General features: G+C 43.1%; 1 protein-coding gene across 2 annotated transcripts in view; it reads left to right on the forward strand.

Moving 5' to 3' along the window:
- Positions 1–446: 446 nt before the first annotated feature.
- The window catches only part of LOC122760453 (G patch domain-containing protein 8-like), a 36,886-nt gene continuing 22,032 nt past the window's right edge, over positions 447–15,300 (forward strand). The window contains exons 1-2 of one of the 2 annotated variants that reach the window (XM_044015549.1): positions 447–539; positions 701–987. In XM_044015549.1, the coding sequence (XP_043871484.1) occupies positions 835–987 (153 nt within the window). In that variant the 5' untranslated portion in view covers positions 447–539; positions 701–834. The remainder of the gene's footprint in view (positions 540–700; positions 988–15,300) is intronic. The other variant, XM_044015548.1, reaches the window with a different exon arrangement.

A 15,300-nucleotide genomic window follows, 5' to 3' on the forward strand; every position in this document is an offset into this window, starting at 1 on the left:
TCAGTCTGCCTTCACTGGAGCCAGATAATAACTGGGACTGCTCTGGATGGATTTACAGTCTCTCTCTCTCTCTCTCTCTCTCTCTCTCTCTCTCTCACTCTCTCTCTCCCTCTCTCTCTCTCTCACACACACACACATATATACAAACCAGGTGCTAATCAGAACAGAACAGTGCCAAGAGGAGGGAAAAGAGGGTCAGATGGTTCCCCCTGTCTTTTTTTTCGACGTGCATGAAGCAGACAAGCACCTGGAAAAGCCTCTGCTCCCTTTCTCTCTTCACTGAGAACCCTAGTTGGGCTGCTGCTGCTATTCGGACTGGTCCAGTGGTCTAGGGAAAAGGAAAAAAGACAGAGAAGGAGAGGGGGGTGAGAGGAGAAATCCAAAGACAGAGAGTGGGAGGGAGGGAGAGAGAGAGAGAGAGAGAGAGGCAGGGACTGGATGGATCCCTCTTTTTCCCTGTTACTCTACAGGCGCTCATTCATGTGTTCATGCCCGACCGACGACAGTATGCCCAGCTCAGACTCACGCGGCGGAGCTCGGTCAGTATAATATGTCTGTCTGTCTCTTTTACTCTTGTCTCCGTTTGTCTGTTTCTTCTTGTTGTTTTCTTACACACACACACACACACACACACACACACTTGAACGCGCGCACATCCAACAGTGAATCATTCTCATCTTGTCTCTCTTGTCATGTACAGACAGACACTTCCAAATAGAGGACAGTAGGAGTGAGACTTTGTGCTCCGGCCGCGCTCTCACCGGGACAGCATCCGTGCGTAACCCGACATCCAGGACCAGACACTTCTATACCCACTTCCCAACAAGCCTCTCCATGGGTCCAAAACCCCGCGAGGCGCCCGGGATGGCGTGCAGCGCGTGTTACTATCTAGTCATCAGCTCCACGCACCTGACCAATGGACACTTTCGACGCGTCAAGGGAGTTTTCAGAGGACCACTGTGTCCAACAGCAAGCAGTGACTCACCGGTAGGAGAAATTGAATTTGTGTGTGTGTGTGTGTGCGTGAGAGAGAGAGATGGGGGGGGGACTGTAGTAGTGTGTGTTTTTGCAAAAGAGGCTATTTTAGTCCAGTGACACCTTTTTTTCTCACTTTTTCTTGAATGAAGTTCATGATATGGGTCAAAGTCAAGTTCTGACTATTTAAAAGTGTGTTTGTAAGTGTGTTAAAGTCTGCAGGTGCTGCAGGTTTATATTTGAGAAAACGGGAGGTCATTTCAGATATTGAAATCATAGCGACAAAGTGGATGACAGAGATGTTTTTTTTTTAAAGGGATTATCTTTTATTTGCTTGAAACCTAAAAGAAGCGGGTTTCTTAAGAGTGAAAGTGAATATTTGAAAAAGAGGAGAATCCATCTATAAAGTATTGCCTCCTTTTCTCATATAGCTATGGGAATTAAATAACTCAAATTGTATTAGTGCTTTGAGAAGAAGATGACGAGCACAGACGAAAAACGCACTAGTCTCCATGGGAAGCATTTGTCGTGAACAACCGATATAGGTTTCTCTATGACTGATGTCGCTCTTTGTAAATCAGTGCAGCAGATGGTCGATATATGATGCTGATTTCTTCGTGGGTCAATGGCCGATTTGTTTTTTGTTACCTCAAGTACAACAGTTTAAAAGTAACAAGTGACAGACAAAATTGCTGACCTTAAACAAAAAAAAAATCATTAACTGAACAACTCTCCCAATCTGCACTCTGTGTGTGTAATTATGTCATCTAAATGTTTAATACCTGAAACAGCTCAAACTGTGGGATAAAAATGAAGTTTTAATGGCTCAAAAATGTCTAAACGTATAATTTTAGTAATCAGCGCCAACCATTGGTGATTATTTTAAAAAGAGCAGATTATTGTAGTGACCTCTGCAGGAGCCAGTAGTCCTCATCGAGACCTGGTCCTAATGAGAAAGAAGCCAGAAATGTTGCAAGAGACTAATATTCACAAATGTGCTTACAAACATTTGCACGTGCACTCTCAAATACACATTTTGATATGTCAAACGACTAAATGGGATAATGATTGTATAATAATGGGTATAATACTGTGTGCTTATTCAAATTAGGGCCCCTCCTCTTAATGTGATTGTTTGAATTGTCTGTCTCAGTTGCCATTCATGTGTTTGTGGACTCATTAAATGCCATTTTTATCGAATCATTTGTTTTAGAATGTTATCAAAATGTGTTCAAAGACACTTGAGAGATTAAAAGGGATGAATCACACAACAACGCACCTCACTGGAATTTGACGCACGATAATAACTGATAGCTATCTGTTTCCTCAAGCATCAAAAGATGTTTTATAAAGTTTCCAAAAAAATTCTAAACTTTTTTGATTGTGATGAATTACCACACAAGTAAAGCAACCATTCCCCCATATTGCTGTTACCAGCTGTTACCAGCTTCTCATAGTGAGTTGTTCATCACTTTGAAGTCAATTAATTATTTTGTCAGAAGACCATTTAGGAGAATAATTCATAATGACAATAGTTACTTGTTGCATCACTTCTAAAAAAGCATCATAAATCGGTGTTCTGTGGTTAGATATTTAGTCAAACAAATCAGTGGTGGCGGTGGCTGCAGCCTCTGGTCTTGAGAGACCATGGATCTCAGTTGAGTTGTGCTACGGCACTGGAGTGTCTCTCCGGGGTACAGGCAAAGACTGAAGGAGAACATGAAGGAGCTACAGCTTGACACCAAAGGGTTCACATGACTCTTTAGGGTGGGACAGTCCAGTTCCCGTGCCGTCCGAGGACTCGTCCCCTGCCCGGATGGACTAGACAAATGAGATCAGATAAAAATGTACATTGTTCTTTTTTTTTAGGCAGCCAAGGGTAGTGCAAAACAGTTGAGCAGCAGCAACTCTGATGTTTTTTCTCTAAAAGGAAAATATAACACACCTGGTTGATAACTTAAAAGAAAACCAGTCAAGGTCTCACGGCCTTAAAGCGAAGAGAAAAGATAGAAAAGCATTTGGATGTATGTTTTTCTGTGTGAGATGCAGACTTTCTATATGTCATTCATGGAAGGAATATCATCCTTGACCTCTGAGACCAAACTAGTGCAGATACAGCTACATGTGGAAAGTTTTCAGTGTGGGAATATGCTGGCTAAGAGGGTATACAGGGTCACACAAAGATGTTCTTTCACATTTATCCATATTAGTTTAGACATGGGCCAATTTATAGGCCTGTCAGTATGATATACAGGCGGCACCAGTGGCCAAGAAGTTCAAAAATGACCTCTTTGTTTAAGGTGAAACATAGTCCTTCAGCCAGGAGCAACTGAGCTTAACACGCCTCTTCAAGACCATTAGACGTGGCGAGCAGCATCTTTTGCCCCGGTCCATCCCACTGTAAACGATTCAGGAGCAGCCAGAACGACAGCTACTGTAGCTGCTGTGTGATTTATCTTACATCAGTGGAGTACAAGAGATTCCCGAGAACTCTGATTTATCAAAGGTGACTTCTTGCATCTTTACTTTGATAAGGCATCGGCATTAAGAAAACACTTGGGCAGATGAAGGTGGTGAAGAACAGCTGTCTAGACACATAGCCCCCTTCTCTCCCCACAACAAATCCTATGGCGTCTAAGATGTCTCTGTTTTGTTGTTTAGTTAGCTTCCCAGTGGAGTGCTGCTGTATGTCTCGTTTAGGATTTTGCTCATTAGTACTTTATCACCACTAATTAGCCATTGTGATAGGCTTCTGGAAATGCGACTAGATGTCGGTTCCGGTATTTATATTAGTGCCTAATCATCAGTGTTTAGTCATTCTTCAAACTCTAATTATCAGGGCTTCGAAGGTTTTCAGCTCCTGGTGTGAGAGTAGAGGACAGGATGGAACACGTAGCAACAGAGAGGTTTAAAAAGAGGTCGAACACTTCTCTCTATTCAGAGAGGGACAAAGTGATTCACCTCTAAGACTGAAAATAAAAATGGATGTCATCCTCAGGTTTGAAAAGTGAAGCCTGGGATATAGGACACTAGTGGGGCATTTCATTTTATTGTCTGAAAGTCAGATTTGTATTCTGTATAGGTGGGGGAGGCTCAAACTCAAACCTAAAAAAACAGTTAAGAACACACAGCCAACAAGCACTTCGGACTGTTATATTGTTCTGCAGTGACATGTAAACCCTGCACAGAAAGGCCCAGACTGGGACCTGAACCAGCAACCTTCTTGCTGTGAGGTAACAGTGCTAGCCACATGCCCCACTGTGTGGCCAACTGAGGACATAAACAAGCTTAAATGTCCTCCCAAGTGAACAATCACAACACTATCTGAACGCGGCGTGTGGAAGTATTTCCACACCACAGATGGTAATGACCTACTGTATATCTCTATCAGACGCGACAGGTGCGTCACACACAAGCATCTGTCTTCACATGCGTGTGTGCTGATGTGTAAGGGGGGCGTATCTTCGACCGTAAAGAGTGCCATATAATACTCGTTCAAGCAAGTCTTTAAGTAAAAAGTGACAGCCCTATAGAGAAGTGGCAATTAGCCACCAGGGGGCAACTCCACTAGTTGTGGAGCCTCCTCGAGACCACTTCTCACTTGATTTATAACATCAGTAAACATTTTCCTGAGGAGGAGTTAATGGCCTCAAGACGTCTCCCATAGCACATGATGTTTTTTAAATGATGTTCCCACTGGCGAAAAAAAAAAGCATGGCAGGTATGAGTGGACACCAGTGTGATTGACAGCTGGTGTTACCTAATAGGTGACATCTGTGAATTTTGTGGTTTCAAAAACTAGCATTCAAAGCTAGATCTCAAAGCTTCACAAGCGGATTTCATTTTGCAGCAGGAAGACTACGTCCATTTTTAGATGTAGTCTATGAATCACCTTCAGTTTCCTTTTCTATCCCTCGCCATCATCCATTTCTCTGTCTCCCCATTTGCTTCAGAAAGGAGTCGGAACATTACAGCCTTGTCTATATGTGTCTGTGTATGTGTGCATGTACTTAACGGCTTATCCACTGCAGACCACCTTGATGAATATTTCACAGCCATTGCAGAAAACAGATGAATGTACAGCACGGTGTCAAAGTAAGAGCAAATGCACCAGTGTGTGTCTCTGTGTGTTTTCATTGATGCTGTGGGGGAGCTGAACAGTGTTTATGTAAATGAGGTGGCATTTAAACATATGCCCCAAACACTTATCTTGAAAAACAACGTTCAGAGTGAGTCAAGCACTTACGTAGCTACAAATATTAAGCCTGCGGGAGGGGACAGAGGTGAGATGAGCAAACTGGACTGCCATTTGACCTGCCACTTTGCTCCTGTGCGTAATCATGTTACCCAGAAATCTTTGCAAACGTTTAATGGCGATCAGAATGAGAACGAGCACAGCTCAGCATCAAAGAACTTCCAGGAGACAATCAACCGGATAATAACATCTTGACATTTATGATTTTCAACAAATGTCAGAAAGACAGAGATCAGATAAATGTGAGTTCTAGACAAAAATGTTGTTTTCCATACGAGTTCAAACCTCAGGTTGTACAGTTAATCACAAAATAGTAGAACAGTTCAAGCAGGTGAAATATCCAAATTGACAGACACCGCCTGATGTTTTTCATTTTCATGGATAGTAAAGTATTATTGGATGAACTTCATGCCACATGGTGGGTGTAGTAATTAGTGCTGGAGTTCATGACTGAGCTGGAACAAGGTCCGTTCTGCATGGAGATGGCATGTTCTCTCCGTGTGTGCGTGGGTTTTCTCCGGGTTCTCCGGTTTCCTCCCACAGTCCAAAAACATGCAGATTTGGGGATTAGGCTAAATTGGACACTCTAAATCATGTCATTGTGGGTTTCAAAGTCATTTTAGTTCAGGGGCCACATACAGTGGCCACATTCAGTGGGCAGGACCAGTAAAATGATAGCATAATAACCTATAAACAACAAGAACTCATAATTGTTCCCTTTGTTTTACAAAACATATTACGAACAACCAGACATTTCCTGAGAAAAATAAGTGCAATTTCAAGAACATTATGCCTCAATTTGCCATTGAAACCTACGGATCACATAAAAGCACATAACATTTAGTCACGTTTATCTGAAACTGAAAAAATATAATATTTCGCATTATGATTAGATTCTAATCATAATGTAAATTTATACAAATTCATCCTGCGGGCCGGATTGGAGCCTCTGGTGGACCAGTTCTGGTTCACGGGCCGTACGTTGACCATAGGTGTGAGAGTGAATGGTTGTTTGTCTCTATATGTGGCCCTGTGATGGACTGGAGACCTGTCCTCCTCTTGTGGAGGATAAAGTGGTAGATGATGAATGAATGGATGAATTTCCAAGTGTGTTGGAGAAACTATTTAGCCTTCAGTTAGCATCAAAACTCAAAATATATTAAATTTGTCCATTGTGGGCTTCTGTAAAAGCCTGGCTGTCCAAAAGGGCAGCCTCAATACCTTTTGTATTTACTGATGTTATTAGGCGGTTGTATACTTATGACAAATTAAATTAAATATCAATAATAATTTGATCTGAACTGAAAATAACTTCCTCCTATAAATGTGCTGGCACTGTATGTGGTTTAAGTTTGTCATCACCTCCCAAATGTTTATGTTTTTGTTGCATTGTTGTATTTATTTCGTTGGGGTTTTTTATTATAAAAAACAAAAATCAATGGCCCAAAAATCTTGTTGTTTACTACTTTAAAAGACTAGAAAAAATGTCTTGAGGATTTTATCATATTTTTCGTGAAAACTTAACGAATATACCAGGAGGCAAAAATGATGAGTTGTACCAGTTGTTGTTAATCATATCGCAATTGCAATCTGCTTTCTTTTTTTCTTTTTTTTGTGCAGTACTACTCAAAACCTGCTGAAGCGTTGTTGAGTTTTGCCAGAAAAGCTATTTCAGAGTCAAGGCCCGTAATGCTGCAGTCACTCATGTTGATAAAGTCTCACGTTAATTTCCACACACGCACACACACACACAGACACACACACAGACACACACCGGCTCAGCCGCCAGGCCCTTGTGGAGCAGTTAGAGAGCGAGCAGGTGAGTGCTGCTGAATGCTAAAGTCCTGTTTGACTGGCCCATTCCTGCTGACCGCTGCAAACTGCCACCGCTGATCACTGCTAATGTCCTCCATCACAGTTTACACTCAACACTCCACAGAGAGTGTGTGTTGGGAGAAAGGTGTGTAATTGGGACAGATGGGTGAGGTAGGATGAAGAGAAAGAGGAGGAAGAGAGCGAGAGGAAGACAGTTGGCATTGATTTTAACACTCTCTCAAGCCTTTATTGACATTTCATTTAGCTAATGAATTCATTAGTGCCTCATAGCACTAATGCTTCAATAACCTCTACTTGATAACCAGGATGATTCTCTGGTGGAAAAGCACTGTTGACTCCATCGCCTCAGTGTTTCCTGACTTTTCCAAACTCGTTCTCAGCTTTGTTTTTTTTAATCTTCCACCTCTGTGCCTTTTCTCTTTCTGTTTGTTTGTGCTACGTCGTGTAACTTGTAAATGAAATTGTTGGCTGAGTTGACATAACCTGGCAGCCTTTCTCACCGCACACCCTCGGGAATGATAGAGTGGAGGAGGGAGGCGCGAGAGGTACAAGCGCATTTCTTTACTTGTGTAAAGGTGTCTTTGTGCCTGAGCGCGAGTGCGCTCGCAGGCTTTGTGGCGCTTGTTCACCTCTGAGATGGAAATTATCTTTATTCAATTTCTGTATTTGTGTCTCTGATCTGCTGCACACTGAAAATACAAGCATATACACAACAACACATGCAGCCCTGGCTTGACTGAATTGCCATCTCCACGTGAACAAAAAAATGTTTTTCATTCACCAACAGAGTGATGGGGTTTTTTTTTTCCATCTGTAACTCATCCTACCTGTCCTACCAGACATCAGAGGCTGGTTTATGAATTGGGAGTGACCTTTGAAGGGTACAAATCTGCGTCTGTGACATAATGTTTGTTGATCTGTGTGAGCTCTGAGTGGGTGTGAGCATTTCTGCAGGGTATAAAGTGGGCCAAGACTGTTTTGGAATAGTTCAATGACATGAGGATGATGAGGAGAACTGCCTGTATCTCTTGATGTAGACATTTCTATCATAGCTGCATGTCATACATGTGTGAACACACGCAGGCACACACGCAGGCACACACGCAGGCACACACGTGCATGCACACAGCAGATGGCCAACCTCTCAGTTTGCATATTACCCTGGGACAGATGTTTGCCTGTGTGGTCATTAGTGATCGCAGCATCAGATAATTACCTGGAGACACACCAGCACATAAACACACACTCACATACAATTAGTGAGTGTTAGATAATTACAGCATGTTTGATGAACCATCTGGAACACCAGCTTAGGTGTAAACTGGGAGAAATGCTCCAAACAAATTATACACACAAAAACATCAAATTGTCATAATCAAAATAGTGGCATTGCCCAAATCTGGATGAAATGTGAATTGCAAGACAGCAGCAAAGAGAAGTATTTTGGTTTCACAGTCATTAGTATGTCCGATTTGGAGAAGATTCACTATTTAAGCGATTTCCCCTCACGGTCTGAACTCTACATCCTCTGTCTCTGCTTCTGCTTTTCTCTCTTTCTCTCTCTCTTTTTTTCAACTGTCATTTGCCAATGCCCTCTGTCTTTTAGTCCCATACATTTCTCTAACCAATACCCTGTCTCTACCTTGACACTCCTCGTATCTCCCTCTCCTATTGCTTTTTGTCTCATCTCTTTAGCCCATTCATTTTTTAGTAGGTCAAAGGTTCAGCTGTTTAGGCATTTGAATCTGTGGGTGCGTGCGTGTGTGTATTCTTGTTACCTCTTTAGGACATTTTAGGGCATGAACACTGATCTTGTCAGGACCAGTAGTCCCCATGGAGACCAAAACCTGGTGTTGATTTTTTTGGAAGTCAATACAGTGTCCGAAGAAAAATAGCTGTGCAAACCTCTGTGTGTGTGTGTGTGTGTGTGTGTGTGCGTGTGTGTGTGTGCACACAGTATGCCTATTTTGGGAGTTCGAGTGAAGGCAGTGGGTGATATTGCAGTGGCTATATTGTTGAAAAATTGTTCAATGAATGAAAGAAAAGAAAGACTGGGCTTTATTTGATGGTCAGATTTTCTATTTTTCAATAACCCATCACCTTTTTTCCTGCTGCTCCTGCTGGATTCATGTAGGTGTACAATGCATGTTATTTGTACCAGAGAGCTTGAATGTGTGTCTCCACATGCAGGCCAGGGTTAAGAGCACCTCAGACGAATTAATGATCATTTCTCTAGATGAAAAATAGATGAGTCATTGAAAGAGAGGATCACATCTTGGTGGAGCAGAAGCCCAGGAATTATTTCTAAAGGCACTTCCCTCTGAATAAAGCAACATGGATGTCATCCTCAGCTTGATATTTAAAGCGTATTCTCTTTCGACTTTTCATATACATAAGGCCAATTCATAAAGATAGGTGTGACTCAAAGAAGTCGAGCAGTTACTTTGCATTTATAGATCAAAGTGGCAGAGGAATTTTAACGCATGTGAGGTAGTTTCATTTCCCTGAAATCTCTGACATGAATCAAGGCTTTCATGTTTTGTGTTGCTGTGCCACATGCAGAATAAGTAGGAATAGGTTAAACTGCAGTGGCAAACAGTCACAGCCCAGTTTAAGTTGTCAAGAGACGACTGGCATAATTATCCAGCAATAATTATATACTGTATGTATACACTGATAACGTTGTTTTGTTATGACGGCAAATTCAGAATGAAAAATCTCAATATTCTGACATGACATGACATCAATTGCAAGCTTTTCTATCAGTGGCTCTTGAATCTCAAGGTGAGGCCTTTGTGACGCTTTTATGTCCGTGCTGCTTCAGTCACGTCTGACCTTTCACCTTTCCCCCTCAGACCTCTGACAGATGACCCCCAGGAAAATGAAGTGTGAAAAAGGTCAGTGTTAAGGTCATGGATTCAGAGAGATTAACGGGACATTATTGAGCTATCGCTTTATATTTATGTCTGTGTACTGGAAAAGCGACTGCTTGTTGTACGTGTACACTGTGTACTTGTGTATTACACTGCAGAATTCACATTCACACAAAGTACATTCACACATGCAACCGCGCCTATCGCCCTATGTCGGCTGAGATTGGCACAGCACAGCCTGCGACCCTCATGTGGAGTATAAAGTGGTAGAAGATGGATGGATTGACGGATGGATTCACACATACAAGGGGGAAAACTATACCAAGAGCACCAGGGAGTCAAAAATGGATGTAGTATTACACTAATATTGTGTGCGCTCTCATGTGTCCTCTCTCTGGTGTGCTCTTCTGTTCATGCATCCGAGCAGATAGGACCTACTATGACATCCTGATAGCACAGGGTCGGTCATGCATCAGTAAGATTGCATCAAATCATATCAGACTTTACCTCCACCAGTAGCATGAGCCGCGATGCAAACACTAATAATTCAACCGGCCTTCACATCCCCAATGATGGTGAGGACAACCCAGTGCAATTACCACGAGCAGCAGCATTTCCGTGTGTAGCAGATTGGAGAAGCCAGGCTCTCAGCTTAGTGCTGCACAAATGTTCTTTCTATGCGTTGCCAGGATGGCGGAATCGCAGTTGTCCACAAGCAGCTTCCATCTTCCAGCCACCAGGTCTTGGCGACTGACTTCTTTTGGGCAAGATGCCAGTTTCCTCTGTTTGTTTGTGTAAGTGCATTTGGTGTCATTTTGTTGGGGTAGTTTTGCATTAGTATGTGCTGTGGGGCCTATTTGCTCTTGCTGTGATGTATGTTCTTACCACTTTGGTGGATGATTAGTCACAAGACTAAATGGTAGGACATGGAAACAGCAGTAGTGCAGGGAAACAGAGGTAGAGGTGACCTTTGACCTAATAAAAACAGATATTTCAGCATCTTAAAAGTGAATATTTTCTGTTCCTCTGCTTCGTACAAGAAAGAGAATCATTAAAACGGAATTTTGGTTTGTGGACAAAACAAAACATTTGAGAACATCATCATTTTGAGGTTTGAGAAACACAAATCAATAGCTTTCACCACTATTATAGCAGCTCAGCCTCAAACTTCCGCTACTGAGGTTTCTGACTCCGGATGACCTGGTTGACGCGCTTTGCCTTGGCGATCGCTCCTTTGCACTCTGATTGAATGTCCACGCTGTTTGTTTCGTTGCAATATATTGGTTTATTGCTGTGCGTTTTCTTTGCATAATGAAATTCCTTCAAACAATCCACAACCAATTCACGAGTGGCGCCTCCGCGGTACAGCGGTCAAAAACCGTTTGCCCTTCCGGTTCACAAACCTGACAAGGACAGTGATATTGCCACCTATATACACACCTGAGCTCCCCCTCTGAGAGCACAGCGACCCCACACACACATTGAGTGAATTACACCAAACCCTCATACCACAATTAAACACATTCGGCTTCTATACACCGGCCCCTAATTGTTAATGGCAGCCTGACATAACAATTCAAACACAACAAGACAGGAGCAAATAATGTGTTGATACAGTTACATTAAAGTGCAGTACAGACAAATCTATATTCCATGTACCAAACAAAGTTTCGTCACTGGCCTTTCAATAATGTTGGCCCTTGTCTGTAACCTCACGGAACCAGCCCTTGTTTATCTGGAAAAACCTCCAGAACCCTGCCAAGCAGCCATGAGTGGTTCCAGGCCATAGCATCCTCTGAGAGCTTTGATTGGCTCTCTGTCTGTCTGTCCACTTCTGTTTTCAGCTGCAGATTCTCTTGCTGCAGAAGCCGATTCTTCTGAGTCTCCTGGTTTAATTCCTCCTTCTCCTTCTGACCACGCCCTTCATGCTCGTCCCAATTCTCCTTCTGCTGCACCAAAACACAATACTTGTTGTGCAGCGTCCTGTGTTCATTCTCTAGTGCCCTCTGTTTGCCTTTCAACGATGCATGCTGACTGATCAGCTGCTCATACTCGTACGCTTGCCTTTCCTGAACACTCAGCAGGCGTTCGTGGTCACTGAGCACACTTTCTCGAGCCCGCCATGCCTCCTCACGCTGTCGCTGCCATGACTCTACCTCCGTCTCCAAGGCTGTGACTTGACCTTGCAGCACAGCATTCTGGGCCGTCAGAGACACACTCTGAGAGGAGAGTGTGGAGTTCTCCACCTGCAGTTTTGCCGTTTGTGTGAGTAAGCCTGAATTCTGTTCCTGTAGGGTGGTGGTGTGTCGCTGCAGTGCCACCATCTGGTTGTTAAGAGAAGTGTTCTGGTTCTCCAACTGCTTGATCTGGTCCTTCACTTTTACCTCACGGACCCTCGCCTCACTGTTAGACTGAGCACGCTCCTGAAGAGACGCCACTGCCTCAGACAGGTGCTGCTTCTCATTTAACTCATAGCTGTACTGCTTGACCAGCATTTCTTCGAGCTTGCACACAGAGATCCTGTTCACCATCGCCAAGGGCAGCTCCACCTCCGAAGCACCACTGTTTCCATTCAGTGGTCCGTTAACAACCCATCCAAGCACTGTCTTTATAGCATATGGGCCATTCCCGCTACTGTTAATGACCTCCCAGGGTTCTAAAATCCTGGGAGCGTTAGTTCCAATTAACAGGTCGACGTTTGCTTTTATGTTTGGGATGTTTACCTTGGACAAATATGGCCACTTTGCCAGTTCTTCAGATGTTACCATGTTATTAATATTGACTGGCATTTGTGTCTGTGTGAGAACCTCTGGGAGAATATGAAAGTCATTGCTGTCCAGAGTAGATACCTCCAAGCCAATTAATGAATATGCTGGAACCACTTTTTTCTGCCCCATCGTGCTCAAAAGGAAGTTGTTTTTTCTCCCTGTGATGTTTAGCTTCCGCATTAGTTGTTCTGAGCAGAATGTGGCTGAACTTCCTGGATCCAAAAAGGCATACGTTTTTATTATGTGATTTCCCTTTGCACTTTTGACCTTCACAGGCAGGATGGATAACACACACCGGTCCTTACCGGCCCCTGTATATCCACATGTTTTAGGTGAAGTTGGCTGGTGAGATGTTTCAGACTTTTCCGGGGCTGGTTGCCTTTTAATATGAAGCACAGTGGGGTGGGTTTGACTACATATTTTACATGTCAAGCGATCCTCACAGTCACGACTCATGTGTCCCACACATAAACATGCAAAACAAACCCCCCTTTGCCTCAGAATCTGAATCTTTTCCTTGTGCTTCCAACCATTGAACTGTTTGCAGTCCTCCAAAGAGTGGCTACGAGCACAGCAAAGGCATTCAGTCTTTTCTGGGCCTGCTGTGGGCTCCTCAACCTTTTCCAGCGCTTCCATAGATGTTATAGTGGTGGCCATGACATTTCCTTTCATATTATATCGAGGTTGTGCTTTAAACCCAGTGACAGACTTTATCCCAGCAACACCAGATGACTCCTGTATCTCACCAAACAAAGGGTCAGAAAGAATACTGACACGACGCTCAATGAACATAACCATATCCATGAAGCAAGCTGGTTGATTGGTTGTCTCCATTATGTCATGGGCTATGGTCCTCCATTGCTCCCTCATTCTGAATGGCAGCTTTGACACAATGGCTCTTATATTTACTGGCATATTCAGTTCCTGCATGTACTGAAGCTCTTCCATTACATTGCAGCATCCACGCAGAAATAATGAATAGGCTTGCAGAGTTCTTACGTCCTCAGATTTAATTGTCTGCCAGGCCAGAGCCTTTTCCATATAAGCACTTGCAATTTTGTACTGATTTCCAAAATGTTTCTGGAGAAGTTCCTTTGCTACTGCATAACCACGCTCTGGAGCCATATGCTGGCAGCTTCGCACCAGTTCACGTGGCTGTCCTCTTGTGAACTGTTCCAGATAGTATAAACAATCCGCTTGTCCTGCCTTTTCCTCTACTCCTTGCTCAAAGGCTTTGATGAACGTCCTGTAATGGAGAGGGTCCCCCTCAAATGTGGGAATATCTCGTGGTGGTAGTGTCATCATATGCTGTTGCTGTACCAGAGCTGCTGTTATTTCATTTTGCCTTTGCATTATGGTAAGTATGTCAGGTGGACCTTGGCCAATGTGGTGTTGTTGCATAGGTTGAGCAGTTGATGACTGGTGTTGAAAATGCAGCGATGTTTCAGATATATTGACCTGTTGCTGCTGTTTTTGGCTGCACTGATGCATTGAAGCAGCTTGGACCCATTGCTCAGTTTCCTTGGGTTGCACATCCTTTAATATGGTTTCCTTGGGTGGTAGTGACCATTTTGACAATCCATTTTGTGTTGATTTACATCCAACAGGACGGTACATCTTTGCCATGGGGTTCAACGTGGTGACAGAGTTTTCAAGCCTTTTCTTTTTCTCCTTTTCCAAATAGGAATTCATGCCATTACTGTGTGCTTGAGAAGAACCTCTCCGCTCTGAAGCCTGTAATACAGCCAGCTTAGCAGTGGATGCAGCTATTTCAGCTTGTAAATCAAGCTGTTCTCTTTTTCTTTTCAGCTGCTGTTCCTGTTCCTCCAAGTCATGCCTTTCTTTTAAAGCTGCAGCCAGAGCAACAAGCGCTGCCCTTTCTGCTTCAACCTTTATGGCTGCAGAGGATACAGTACTTGATCTTACGCTACTACTGCTCCTATGGCTCGAGTGCTTACTAATATTTGAAACACTGTCATTAGGATTAATTTCGTCCACAACATTACCATTTTCATTTGCAACACTGTCATCATTTGATACCCACATTTTTGTGTTAGCAATACACTCATTAATAGGCAACATTTTTGCCTTGAACCATATTTCATGTTTTTCCTTTTCCTCACATGGCAAAGAATCCAACAAATTATTATGCATGTATTTTGCTTCATGACAGACTTCCAACAATTCATCAAGAGCATCCTGTACCTTTGTTTTATCATGCTTTAGCATCAAATCTTGTATTGATTTTCTTATGATGGCTGTTTGATTTAACTTAGCTTTTCTGCCAGACTGCAACCTGTCTAATTCATTAGCAAGGGCCTTTGCAGTGAGTTTAACCACACGTTTTTGGGTTTGTGTTTCAACACCGCCAGCCATACTACTAGATGTAATAACATTTTGCACATTAGTCCCAGCAGCTTCAATTGTGTCCGACATAGCGCTGCTTCTTCTCATGATGAATAGTCAGTTCATAAACAGCCAGCAGCAATCAACGGATGCGACGCAAAGTTTATTGTCCCCCTCGCTTCGGCGACCAATGCATTGGGTTTATGCCCGGCGATGTGTGCACACAATTTCAATGGCCATTTACCGG

Source organism: Solea senegalensis, unplaced genomic scaffold, assembly GCF_019176455.1.
Source record: "Solea senegalensis isolate Sse05_10M unplaced genomic scaffold, IFAPA_SoseM_1 scf7180000013654, whole genome shotgun sequence".
In the NCBI taxonomy this organism is placed as follows: Eukaryota; Metazoa; Chordata; class Actinopteri; order Pleuronectiformes; family Soleidae; genus Solea; species Solea senegalensis.